This window comes from Ceratotherium simum, chromosome 16, assembly GCF_057802395.1.
Source record: "Ceratotherium simum simum isolate JZ-2026a chromosome 16, ASM5780239v1, whole genome shotgun sequence".
NCBI classification, from domain to species: domain Eukaryota; kingdom Metazoa; phylum Chordata; class Mammalia; order Perissodactyla; family Rhinocerotidae; genus Ceratotherium; species Ceratotherium simum.
In genome coordinates this window covers 17850769-17864834 of record NC_141915.1, presented here as the reverse complement: position 1 = coordinate 17864834, position 14066 = coordinate 17850769, and the positions used below count along the sequence as shown (strand labels likewise).

The window sequence follows — 14066 nt, the reverse complement described above, 5'->3', positions numbered from 1 at the left end:
AACAGGTGCTGATAGGCAGATCCTTCCTGAAATTCCCAGGTTTCAATCTTATAGAGGATCTACTCTTTCATTTCACTATCTGATTGGTTAATTTATTTATCAACAGAAGAAAACCATTTCGAGTATATTTGTTTTATCTAAACGTCATTAATGTGTTTATAGAAAACTTAGTTAACTTTTTAGGTAGGAGGATTCTTTTTAAATTTCCTGGGCTTTTTGAGCTCTATGAATTCCCTACGAATCTATAACAACCATTTAGATGTTCTATATCTTGTGATTGCCTAAATACAACAAAAGTTTGAGAATAGATGACTGCATACCATAGAGTAAGAACTCTTTATATAGTGTGCTCTATGTGTAGTTGTCCCAATGGTATGGTGATCTTTTATGACAAAGGATACAGATACTTACAGAGATGGTTTGTTATATAAAGCATGATAAAACACAGCATGCCTTCAGAGATTCCCCCAAGTTCCTCACAGAGATTAGACCATTGGTATGGATCAAGATATAGGGTTTCAAACCTTCCTGGTTTTCCTGGGACTGAGAGATTTCTCAGAACATGGGACTTTCAGTGCTAAAACCAGGAAATACCCAGGCAAAGTGAGGCGGTTGGTCACCCTAACTAAGGAGTTTACTTTGCTCCTTGACCTTATCTCCCACCTGATCATTGTGGAGCCTCTGCCCACACATCTACCTGCTCACCAAGAGCAAGTGAAAACAACCCCAAACCTTCTTGTTTACTGTGGGACTGGGTAAAGTAAGGGTCAGTTTCCCAGGAGCATCCTTCAGTAGTAGGCCTGGGCTTCAAGCAGTCTGAAGTCTGCACCTGAATTATATAACGGGCTTAAGAATAGTTATATGCAAAAACTACAAATACTATACAGTGGGATTCAGATACTAACTTTTGATTCTGCCACATTGAGGAACTGTGCACCCCTTGGCCAGGGGTAAATAAAGGGCAGGCCTCTGCCGAGATTCTCTTCTTTGAGACTCATTCCGTTCTTGCTCCATAGTGGTCTGCTTTGAGATGGTCACTTCCTTGTTTGATTGTTTTATATCAATCACACAGTCTGAGGCTTTCATACTGACACAGCTCAAAGTTTAAATCTTAAATAGAGAGGCTCCATCAGCTGTACCCAAAGATTGTGTCTTTCCTTTAACATATTATACTAAGTCTAGGCTGTGTATTTTCCCCAAAATGGTATGTATCTGAGTTGCTTTCTATTTAGTCTCTAGCTCAGCTGCATTTTGTAATTCTTGTTTGTTTTGTTTTGCTCATTTTGTTTTGCATATGCTTTGAGCTGTGGCGAGGAAGGGCAGAAGAAGGAAAAATGGTGGCTTTGGAGGAGGTAGAGGCAGCAATATGTTGTAAAACTACATGAGGAGACCTTGGGGGGAAATAAGGGAATTTTAAGACAGGGAAATGGGAGGGCCTGTAGTAAACTATCCTCTAAATTGGTGTGTGTATTCCTAGGTGGTCTTCAATGGTAAGGAACACATAAATCAAGGTACTGCCTGATCAGCAATTCCTTATTGTTAGTATAAGTTTGCTAGGGCTGCCAACAAAGTACCGTAGACTCGGTGACTTAAATATCAGAAATTTCTCACACTTCTGGAGGCTAGAAGTCTGAGACAGGTGTCAGCAGGGTTGGCTTCTGAGGGCCTCTTTCCTTGGCTCGTAGATGGCCATCTTCTCCCTGTGCCTTCCCATGATCTTCCCTCTGTACATATCTGTGTCTAAATTTCCTCTTCTTATAAGGACACTGGTCATATTAGATTAGGGCCCACCTTAATGACCTCATTTTAATTTAATTACCATTTTTAAAGACCGTATTTCAAAGTACAGCCGCATTCTGAGGTACTGAGGGTTAGGCCTTCAACTCAGCCCATAACATTGTCTAAGCTACCTTTCAACAGTAGGGATAAAATCATATTTTTCAGTCTGTCACTTTTATTATTATTGGATATTAGATGAGGCCTGTGTTCAATTCATTTGTTAAGCAAAGTTTTAAAAAATCAAAACAGTTCAAGTAATTTCTGCTTTGAGTACATAACTAGCATTAATTGTTTTTAAAAGTTTCCTCTCTGAGACTGGAAAGCTAATTTTCTGCCCAAATGCTATATGAACACACCACTTCTTCAATGATAGATAGCAAATATAATCTGTGTATTTCAATATTCTATAGTCCTTGTTTGCAGACATTCCTAAAAACGTTATTTACTACCAGGGCTTACAAATACAATTTGGAAGTTAATACCTAAGAAAGTTAGTTTCCAAACATAGTTTTCTTTCTATTGCTCTTATATCACCTGCTTCATCAACTCTCCAGTATGTCTACAATTAAATAAGTGTGAATCCCAGTGGCCCAGAGCTGTGGAATCTAACAGTAGCTCTCAACCTGTTAAATGTGAAATTTACCACATTTTCAACATTTTGATTTTCAAGTCAGAAAGGAAAAGCCCAGAATTCATTACATTGGAACCCAGCACATAGAGACAACTTGATTAAGTACAGTTCAAATGTTTAACAGCTCGCAAGATAATAGTAGTTAATTATATTCTTAAATTAATCTAAGCAATCATTTCAGGGTTTGTGGATATTAATTGATTCATTCCTTGGGAGGATATGGAAACATGAAGGCTACCACGTGTTTTCACTTTTTCTGTTTTTACAAGAGACATTGGCACACTGCTTTAATTGTTCTATTTGGAATTTGATTTGTAGTTGGCAACTGGTAGTCACTATTGTCATGTGTAGCCCACGCTTACAGAACACACTCACTCAGAAAACCCATAGGCTATAAATCCAGAATGTTGAAGTATCTCTTGGAGAAACAATTAAAACTAATTCTTGATTTAATAGCATTCCCACAGCCAGAAAACTCATATGGCTTTGAGGTCAATTCCCAAAAGCTTAATATAAAACAGGGTGATTCTTTTCATGAATCAGTAATTTTTTTTCAACATTAGAGGACTGAGCCACAATATTGCCAGAAAATGTCAATTATTAAATAATTCTGCCTTAGTAATTTAGAAAAATATCTACTATTCAAGCAAAAAGTGATTAAGGATCAAACAGGATCTTAGGATACTGGAATAATTAGGACCAGTTGTCCCCTATCATCTAGTTCAACAGTTCTCAAACTTTAGTGAGCATAAGAATCACTCAAAAGACTTTTTAAAACATAGATTCTGGGTCCCCCTCAGAGTTTCTGTTTCAGTAGGTCTTGAGTAGGGTCCGAAATTTACATTTCTAACAAGCTCTAAGGTGATGCTCTCAGAGCTTCTAACAATCTCTCAGGTGATGTGGTCAAGGGACCATACTTTGAGAACCACTAATCTCATTGAGTTTTTCCTTCTAAATATACATGTCATGAAATACCTATGCTCTGTACATAGGATTCTCTTCATGACCCAGTGAGATAACTACCGTGATATACATTTCACAAATGAAGAAACAGGGAAGTTCAGTGACTCACCCAAGGTTACTCAGCTAGTAAATATGGGAACTAGGATTTGAACTCAGACAGTCTCCAAAATGTGAGTTCTTAACCATTATAGTATTCTGCTTCCCAAGGTAACAGATAAGAACTTATGGTGCTCATTGATTCATCAAGAATAATGATAGTTAGGTGGTTTAGGCAGCTGAGGAAACTAAATATTTAGAAAAGCTCTTTTGCTCTGCTTTCAATTTTCCTCTTTTGATCTCTAAGCCAGTTGAATAATGGTTTATGATTCATTAGCATGAATTCAAACCTAATGTATCTCTTACATAGTAATTTTGCCTAGATGATATTAATGAGGAAGTGAAATATCAACTTTATCCTTCATTTCAAAAATTATGTGTTAATGAAATATGCCAACAAAATGTTCCATTTTAAACAAACTGTATTAGTTACTATTCTTTAATTGCAAGAAACAGAAACCAACCTGAGCTAATGTAGCTGAAAATGAAATTTGCGAATCCAAGGGTAGGTATATGATCTGGCTTCAGGAAGAGACTAGAACAGGGACTTGGAAAACATCAAGACTCTTTTCTCTGTGCTTTCTGGTTCATCTGTCTCTATGTACAGACTTTCTCTGCATCCACAGAGGAATCTAGCCCCCAACAGCTCTTAAGTTTACATTCACAGCTCCTGCCCCTCTCAGAGGCCAACTGGCCATTCCCCAGTCTTAATTCCCAGTTCCCAGTGGAGAGACTCTGAATGGCTTCGTTTAGGTTAAGTATCCTCCCCTGGTCCAATCATTTATGGCTACAGAGGTAGGGTCAATCAGGACAAATTTCGCTACCAGTACAAATATGGCTACTGTTGTGCTTGGAGTAGAGGAGAAAATCATTGACTTGTGAGTTGGGCTAACGCTTCAAGAGGAGTCCACTCAGAAACTCTTCCAATGCTTGATCCATTTCTCTCTATCACAAGATATTATAGTCAGGTGTATATCAAGAATGTAATGTTCCTGACCTATCAAATTAGCAAAAATCCAGAAGGCAATACACGTTGATGGTGAGGCTGAGGAGAAATAGCCACTCATACATTAGTGGTGGGAGCACAAAAGGGTAAAAGCCTGATGTCAAAACCTACCAGAAATATAGATGCATTTACCTTCTAAGCTAGAAATCCCTCTTCTGGGAATCTATTCAACAGGGATCAAGAGAAATGGCCCAAGAGCATAGACGTTTTCAGACTCTACACTTCCAAAAAAAAAAAAAACAAACCTAGACAAAGGATACCTTATTGCAATATCAGAAAACAAAAAACCCACCCACAATCCCCATCCCTTACACTCCAATAATTAAATGTAGCCAATCTTGGAAAACAAATGGTTTTATATGCCATACATCAAAGGAAAAACTGCATTTAATTTTTAGAACTGTTAATTTACAGGCAACATTTTATGACTGCTGCTGTTTCATACTGTGAGGTAAAAAGTCTGCCCTATACAATACGGATGTGATGTAGAGGGAAATTGCTCCCAAATAATCTAGTCTCTGGTGCGTGGTGTTGGGGACTGTATTGATCATCTCTCTCTGCAGCACAGCCTGTAGAACAGCACTAACCTGAAAATGCTTTATCTAAGTGACAAGCAAATGATATGGAAAAAAATTGTAGCCAATAATTTCATGCACATCGACTGAATCCTTGGGAAAATCCAAGGGTATGGTTTTAAATCAATCATTTATCCTCCTTTTCTCTGCAGTACATCTCTTCACACATTGCAGCCTTTAAAAGTGAAATGTTTGAGGAACTCCTTAAGCATCTTTGCCACTGTGCAGATGAATTCCGGGAGGTCATAAAAACTGACATGCGGAGGCAGATGTTTGCTGAACTCTTCCTGCATTGTGACCATGGGAAGGTAGAGTATAAGACCCTTAAAGCAGTGCTTCTCAGACTATTTGTTGTGAAGGACCAGTTTTTAGGTTACTGTTGATGGTGATGTTTTTAATTTCCCTGTTGTGGACTGACACAGTAAAAATGGATTACTAGGGGGAAAAAGGGACTTTCAAAGTACAATCCACATTTTTTTATTATCAGATTCAAATCTGATTTATTATCTTTATTACTGATTTATTACGTTCTCAAATTGCTATAAAATTTTCTAGATGCTTTTCTCAATTTCTGTACCTTTCTCATCACAGACTGGTACCAGCCTACAGATCATACCTTGCATGGCACTACATTTCACGATATAACTGATCTCTAAATCTCTTTCCCATTCTTAAAAATGGATTACTTAAGATTGTTTTTGTTTCCTCTCTCTGCTGGTGGCTTCCTATAGAAAAGAGCTGCTGGGAATAGAAAGCCTAGCACATTTAATTATGCTGCTTTTTAAAAACAAGAAAAGTTTTATGTCAAAAAGTATTCCTAAGACTGGTATTTGAGAGGATACTAGTGTGCCAGGATATCAAATGGATTTGAAAAAACAGATATAAACTTTACTAAAATATATTTGTTCGTGAACTTTATTTGTTTGTATCCCCATATTCCAGAAAATATTTAAGGGAGCTTACAAGAAGAGATAAAATGCAAGAGGAACATAAGTTAAAAGTAGAATGAAAGAACAAAAAACTAAGAGAGAGGGTACTAAATGAAGCTGGGAACAAAGCCCAAAATGCATATCATAATAACCTAAATATTTGTCCTCAGTCATCTACAAGTTTGAATCTAAGCTACCTAGCAGTGAACGTGAAAAGGGAAACATGACCAAACACTCTATCAACAATGTTTATAAGATAAATACAAACTGGTGCTAAGAAGAAGTACAGAAATTTGGGGTTCAAAGTATAGTCAGGAGTTTCTCCTGGAAGTACTCATTAAAGGGGTCCTATATGATGAAGTGAACATCCTTTATGATGGACTTCTAACAAATGAAACAATGACTTTCTTAGGGCAGTTTCCTATAACCACCTTAAGTTTAGGCAAATGATACCACACTTGACTGCAATTCAGAAAAAGCAATTCTTAAAGGAGCCAATATATTTCAGTCTAGGTTCTTAGATCCCTGGTAATTTGGCTTAAGTCAGGAATATATTGTATAAAATCTGAAATGTCTATGGGTCTTTCAGGCAATCTTCCTTGAATATTGCTTCTTTTAACAGAGCTTATAGTAAATATTGAGTGACATAGGGGCCACGATTTTATTCCCTCATAAATGCCTGAAGAATAACTATTCTCTGTTGGCCAATTTAATACCAACTCATGTGCAATAACAAACATAGTGGGATAATATTTAGAGGAATTAACTGAAGTTTGCTTGTGCTTTTTGGTTTTCTTCCCAACATTCAAACAGTAGTTGTGTGCTAATCTTGGAGAAAAGGTAGATACAGTCTAGAATAAAGAAGTTAATTGAATTTCTGAAAATTTTGACCAGTAGCTGAGACAAGAGTTCAAAAGCCTATACTTTCAGTTGAAAATTCTGGGTTTTTGAGAAAGAATGGAGAATCATAGAGTAAGGAAGAATGCAAAATATGACATCAAGGCACCTTTTCTATCACTGGGAAATTATGACCAGCTGATGGAGAAGAGGGTTGGAGGGGATGTGACTAGGGCTTAGAGGTTGTCTGGGTCTCTAGGAGTTAGTATCTGGTCCTCCACCCTTGAGCCCCAATCAGATTTGGAGGTTAAAGGCAACATTATAGACACTCTTAGAAATTCCAAGTAGGTTGAAGAGAAATTTAAGAACATCAGTGCTTATGCTTCATTTCCTGAGTGTAGCTCAGAGACTGCAAGCTTCATAGAGAAGTCCTGTATCCAACATGGCACTAAAGAGGAAGGGTAGTTGCTGCAGAAGGAGGGATCTAGGTGGATGGGCCTGAGGGTAGTGCCATTTCTGTGGCTAGAGGAAAGGTGACAAGTGTTCCTAAATACCTGTGTGTGAAGGGGAGTGGGTGTACAGAGAAGATGGCAGTAAAAGTTCTGGGAGTACCCCCAGGAAGACACCTGGTGTTGGGACAAGGAGAACCATGGGCATAAACAGCAAACACCAAAAGAAAACTTTCAAATGACTCAGTGGGATGATCTCCATATCATCACAGTCAATTAACTACTATGGTTGGCACTGAACTAAATGCCCCTTTCTTTGATGGTGGGACACTTTGTAAGCCCCCAAAGAAAAATGGGCAAAGGATATGAACACACAATTCATGGAATCACTACATACTCAGTAGATGCACAAAAATATTTTTAAAGGATAATACCTATTGCTGGTAGGGATAGAGGAAAAGTATTTTCTCAAACATTCCTGGGGAAATTTAATAGTTATAGTATCTTTGTAAAGCAATCTGGATGTATTTATTGAAATAAAAAATACACACATCGTTCAACCAAGTGATCCTATTCCTGAAATTTTTATCCCAAAGAAATAAAAGCAGTAGTAAATATAAAATGCATGTACAAGGATGATTCCTGTGGCATTCTTTATACAAGAAAAAAGAGAGAGAAAGAGAGAGAGTAAGGGAATGCTTATTTGTAGGGAAATGTTTTTAAAATGTTGGTACATCTGCATCTTGCAATATTATGCAGCTTTTAAACAAATTGAATAGAGCTATACCAGTTGACTTGGAGGAATGTTTATACGTTATTATTGAGTGAAATAAGTAAAATATGGAGAAATGTGTATAATATAATACCATTTTTATAAAGCAAACAATTACAAAACACATATAGGTACATATACATAGGTACACATGTTTGTATACCTATAGCTACATGAGCTTAGGGAAATGTTCATAACAAAACTTGTGGTTAACTGGAATGAGGCTCAGAATCCACCATTCAGAGTGGTCCTTATAGACTTCTGAAGGCAGAAAATCTTCTCTGAGATATGTATTCAGTTGAAGTTTTTAGAATTAGCTATACAGCATGAAAAATCAATACTAGTTTTAGAGGATTCTATGAAAAGAAAAAATACCTCAGGGGCCTTGCTTTGTTGAGTGAGGAACACTGATCTTCTAAGTGTTAACCAGGATCTGGAATCTACAGTGCCATCCACTAGGTTCATGTTTCAGCCAATGTCCCAAATAGAACTTCTAGAGGTAAAAAATAAAAAATATGTGAAATTAAAACTACTACATGGGATTAGCATCAGATTACACACTGCAGAAGAAAAGATTAGTAAACATGAAGATATATAGCAATAGAAACTATCCAAACTGAAGCAGAGAGAGAGAAAGAAAGAAAATATGTATGCAGTTATAAAAGACTTTTCTCCTCATTTAAAAATTTATTTCATAAGTCAGAGGGAGAAGGTCAAATATCATATGATTTCACTTGTAAGTAGAAGATAAAAACGACAAACACGCACATAGAGACAGAGATTGGATTGGTGGTTACCAGAGGGGAAGAGTGGGGGGAGGAGGGCAAAGGGGATGATTAGGCACATGTGTGTGGTGATGGATTGTAATTAGTCTTTGGGTGGTGAACATGATGTAATCTATGCAGAAATAGAAGTATAATGATGTACACCTGAAATTTATACGTTATAAACCAATGTTACCACAATTTAAAAAATTTATTTCAATGATAATTTACTCTTTGAAGCAAAACTAATAACAATATATTTTGAAGTTTATAAAATGTAAAAGTGAAATGTGTGACAACAATAGCAAAAATGACTGGTGGGAGAAAATAGAAGTAAGTTTCCTACATGGGGCATGAAGTATATAATGTTATTTGAAGGTAGACTGTGGTAAGTTAAAGATGCATAATGTTAAATCCTAGAGCAATTACTAGAAAAAAAAGAGATATAGCTATTAAGCCAATTGTGAAGATAAAATGGAATATTAAAATATAATCAAAAGAAGGCAGGGGGCCGGCCTGGTGGCGTAGCGGTTAAGTGCACGCGCTCCACTGCTGGCAGCCTGGGTTCAGATCCCGGGGGCACACTGATGCAACGCTTGTCAGGCCATGCTGTGGCGGTGTCCCATATAAAGTGGAGGAAGATGGGCATGGATGTTAGCCCAGGGACAGTCTTCCTCAGCAAAAAGAGGAGGATTGGCATGGAGGTTAGCTCAGGGCTGATCTTCCTCACAAAAAAAAAAAGCAAAAAGAAGGCAGGAAAAGAAGCTAACAAATAACAAAGAACAAATGGGACAAATGAAAAACAAATAGCAAGATGGTATATTTAAAAGCCAACCATAATGATAATTATGATTTACATTAAATGTATATAGTCTAAATGTTCCAGTCAAAAGACAGAGATTGTCAGGCTGGATAAAAATGCAAGAACTGATATAAAGGCACAAATAGTTTAAAAGTAAAAATAAAAGTATGGAAAAAGATATATCATGGAAACACTATAAGGAAGTGGGAGTGGCTACATTAATATCAAACAAAGGAGCCTTCAGAACAAGGAATATTACCAAGAATTAAGAGGGATATATTATAATGATAAAGGGGTCAATTTGATAAGAAAACATAATAATGCTAAGAGTGCATGCACCTAATAGCTGAGCTTCAAAATACATGAAGCAAAAAATGACAGAACTGCAATTGTAATTGGAGAATTAAACACTACTCTCTCAGCAATTGATAGACTAAGTAGACAGAAAATCAGTGAGGATATAAAGTACTTGAAAAACACTGTCAACCAACTTGATCTGGGGTATTATAGAGCATTCTACCTAACAACTGCAGAAAAATACACTTTTCAATTGCACTGGAAACATTCACCAAGATGATCATGATCATATGACACAGGTCTAATAAATTTAAAAGAATTGAAATCATGCGAGATGTTCTTTGACTACAGCAGAATTGAATTAGAAGTCAATAACAGAAAGATAGTTGGAAAATCCCCAATTATTTATTTATTTATTTATTTATTTATTTTAGTGAGGAAGATCGGCCCTGAGCTAACATCTGCCAATCCTCCTCTTTTTGTTGAGGAAGACTGTCTCTGGGCTAACATCCATGCCCATCTTCTTCCACTTTATATGGGACGCCGCCACAGCATGGCTTGCCAAGCGGTGAGTCGGTGGGCGCCTGGGATCCAAACCGGCGAACCCAGGCCGGGCCGCAGCAGCAGAGCGCGCGCGCTTAACCGCTTGTGCCACCAGGCCGGCCATGCCCAAATATTTAGAAATTAAATAACATACTTCCAAATAACCAACGGGACAAAAAAAAATCACAGGAGAAATTAGGAAATACTTGAAACTGAGTGATAATTAAAATACAACATATTAAAATTGGAGGAATGCAGCTAGAGTGGTGGTTAGAGAGAAATTTATAGCTTTGAGTGCTTATATAAGAAAATAAGAGCGGTCTAAAAATCGTCCCATTTGCAACAACATGGATGGACTTTGAGGGTATGGTGTTAAGCAAAATAAGCCAGACAGAGAAAAGCAAACACTGCCTGATTTCACTTATATGTGGAAGATAAACAAACACGTGGATAAAGAGAACAGATTAGTGGTTACCAGAGGGGAAGGGGATTAGTGGGTGGGCAAAAGGGGTAAAGGGGCACATATGTATGGTGACAACTAAAAATTAGACTATTGGTAGTGAGTACAATGCAGTCTATACAGAAACTGATCAATAATAATGTACACCTGAAATTATATAATGTTATAAACCATTATGACCTCAATAAAATAATTAAAAAAAAAAAAAAAAAAATTTTATATACAAAAAAAAAAAAAAAAGAAAATGAGAGGTCTAAAATCAATAATCTAAGCTTCCATCTCAAAAAGCTAGAAAAAGAAAAGCAAAACAAAATAAATGAAAAGTAAGTAGAAAGAAGAAAATGATAAAGAAATGGGCAGAAATCAATGAAATAGAAAACAAAATACAATAGTGAAAATCAATCAAAACAAAAGCTGGTTCTTGGAAAAGATTAATAAACCTCTAGTTAGTCTGATCAAAGGAAAAAGAGAAGACACAAATTACTGATGTCAGGAAGGAAAGAGGGGACATCATTACAGAGCCTGCAAACCTTAAAAGGACAATGAGGAAACATGAACAACTTTATGCCAATCAATTTGCAACTTAGATTAAATGGACAAATTTCCTGTAAGGCACAAATTACCAAGTCTGACTCAAGAGGAAATAGAAAACCTGGATGCCCTTATATATATAAAGAAATTAATGAATGCCATTAAAAACCTTTCCACAAACAAAATTCTGGGCCCAGATGGTCTCACTGATGAATTCTATCAAAAATTTAAGGAAGAAATAATTCCAAAGACACAAAGTCTTTCAGAAAATAGAAGAGAGAACACTTTCCAACTGATTTTATGCAACCAGCATTATTCTGATATCAAAACTAGACAAAGCTATTTCAAGGGAAAAAAACTATAGACTAAATCCCCCATGAACAAGATATAAAAATCTTTAAGTTAATTTTATCAAATTAGTTCCGCAATATATTAAAAAAGGTAATATACCAGGATCAAGTGGAGCTCAATCCAGGGATGAGAGGTTGTTTACTATTCAAAATTCAATCAAGGCAATTCACCACATTAAGAAACCAAAAAAAGAAAAACTGCATGATCATCTGACAAAATTGAGCACCCATTCATGATTAAAAAAAACTCTCAGAAAACTAGAAATAGAATTTCTTCAACCTGATAAAGAGCATCTGTGAAAAAACCACAGTTATACTTAATGGTGAAAAAATTTAATGATTTCCTCCCTATATCAGGGACAAGGCAAGGATGTCCACTCTCACCATTTTTATTTAACATTGTACTAGAGGTACTAGCCAGTGAAATAAGGCATGGAAAGAAAAAGGAAACTCTCTTTATTCACAGATTATATGATCTTCTATCTAGAATATCCTAAGGAATCTATAAAAATTAGTTGAATTTACTAGAACATATACATGAATTTAGTTAAGGCTTCAGGATATAAGGTTAATACACAAAGATCAATTGTATTTCCATATACTAGCAATGAACAATTGGAGGGTAAAATTTTAAAATGCCATTTACATTAACATCACATACATGAAATGCTTAAATATAAATTGAACAAACTATGTGCAATACCTGTAGACTGAAAACTACAAAACATTGCTGAGAGAAATAAAAAACCTAGATAAATGGAGAGACCATTTCTCATTTTTCTCAGAGACCATATTCATGAGTCAAAAGACTCAATATTGTTAGTTAGTTCCCAAATTGACTTATAAATTCAAGACAATTCCAATCCAAATCCTAAGTGAGATTATTTATAGAAATTGACAAGATTAATTTTAAAATTTATGTGGAATTTCAAAGGATGCATAATAGCCAAAATAATTTTGAAAAAGAACAAAGTTGGAGGATTTATACTACCTGATTTAAGGATTTAATAAATATTTACAGAAATCAAGACAGCACAGGATTGGTGTAAGGACTGACAAATAGATCAATGGAACTGAGTAGAGTCAGACATATAACTATGTGTACACGGTCAATTGATTTTCAACAGAGGTGCCTAGGCTAGTCTTTTCAACACGTGGTGCTGGAAAAAACTAGCTACCAGCTGTGTGAGGAAAAATTGCACCTCAAGTTTTATCTCACACCATATATAAAAATAAGCTTGAAATGGACTTAGATCTAAATGTTTAAAGTAAAATCACAAAATTCCAGAAGAAAACATGAACCTTAAAAGAAAATTTGATAAAATGAACTTCACCAAATTAAAAATTCTGTTCTTTGAAAGACACTATTAAGAAACTGAAAAGAGGGGCCGGCCCCATGGCTTAGTGGTTAAGTGCGTGCGCTCTGCTAAGGCAGCCCAGGTTCGGATGCCGGGTGCGCACCCACGTGCCACTTGTCAGGCCATGCTGAGGTGGTGTCCCACATACAGCAACTAGAAGGATGTGCACCTATGACATACAACTATCTACTGGGGCTTCGGGGAGAAAAAGGAGGAGGATTGGCAATAGATGTTAGCACAGGGCCGGGCTTCCTCAGCAAAAAGAGGAGGATTGGTGTGGATGTTAGCTCAGGGCTGATCTTCCTCACAAAAAAAAAAAAAAAGAGAGAATGAACTACTGATACACACAATAACATTGATGAATCTCAAAAATATGCTAAGTGAAAGAAGGCAGACACAAAAGAATACACACCACATGATTTCCTTTACATGAAAATCTAGAAAAGGGAAAACTAATCTATAGCAATAGAAAGCAGATTGCTAGTTTTCTGGGGCTATGAGTAGAAGGGACTGCTTGCAAAGGGGCACAAGGGAACTTTTTGGTTTAATGAAAATGTTCTATATCTTCATTGTGGTGGTGGTTACATGGCTGTATACATTGTCAAAACTCATTGAACTGTGCACTTAAAATTGGTGCATTTTATTGGATGTAAATTATACTTCACTGAAGTTGATAAAAAGCAAGAATGTTCATAGCAGCATTTTTTATAATAGTCAAAAACTAAAAACAATACAAATGTATATCAACAATAGAATAATTAAAAAAAATTTTATATATTCACACAGTGGAATATTATGTAGCAATAAAAAATGAATTACAGTCAAAGGAAACATGAATAACATTCATAGATATAACAAAATTGAGCAAAGACACAAAAAGGCATATATTATATAATTCCATTTATGTGAAATTTAAGAACAAAC

At 36.1% G+C, this 14066-nt stretch overlaps 1 protein-coding gene across 1 annotated transcript in view; it reads left to right on the top strand.

The window, feature by feature from the left end:
* Positions 1 to 14066, top strand: part of EFCAB5 (EF-hand calcium binding domain 5) — a 114310-nt gene that overhangs the window by 51111 nt on the left and 49133 nt on the right. The window contains exon 8 of the mRNA XM_087440690.1: positions 5203 to 5358. Coding sequence (XP_087296816.1) covers positions 5203 to 5358 — 156 coding nt within the window. The remainder of the gene's footprint in view (positions 1 to 5202; positions 5359 to 14066) is intronic.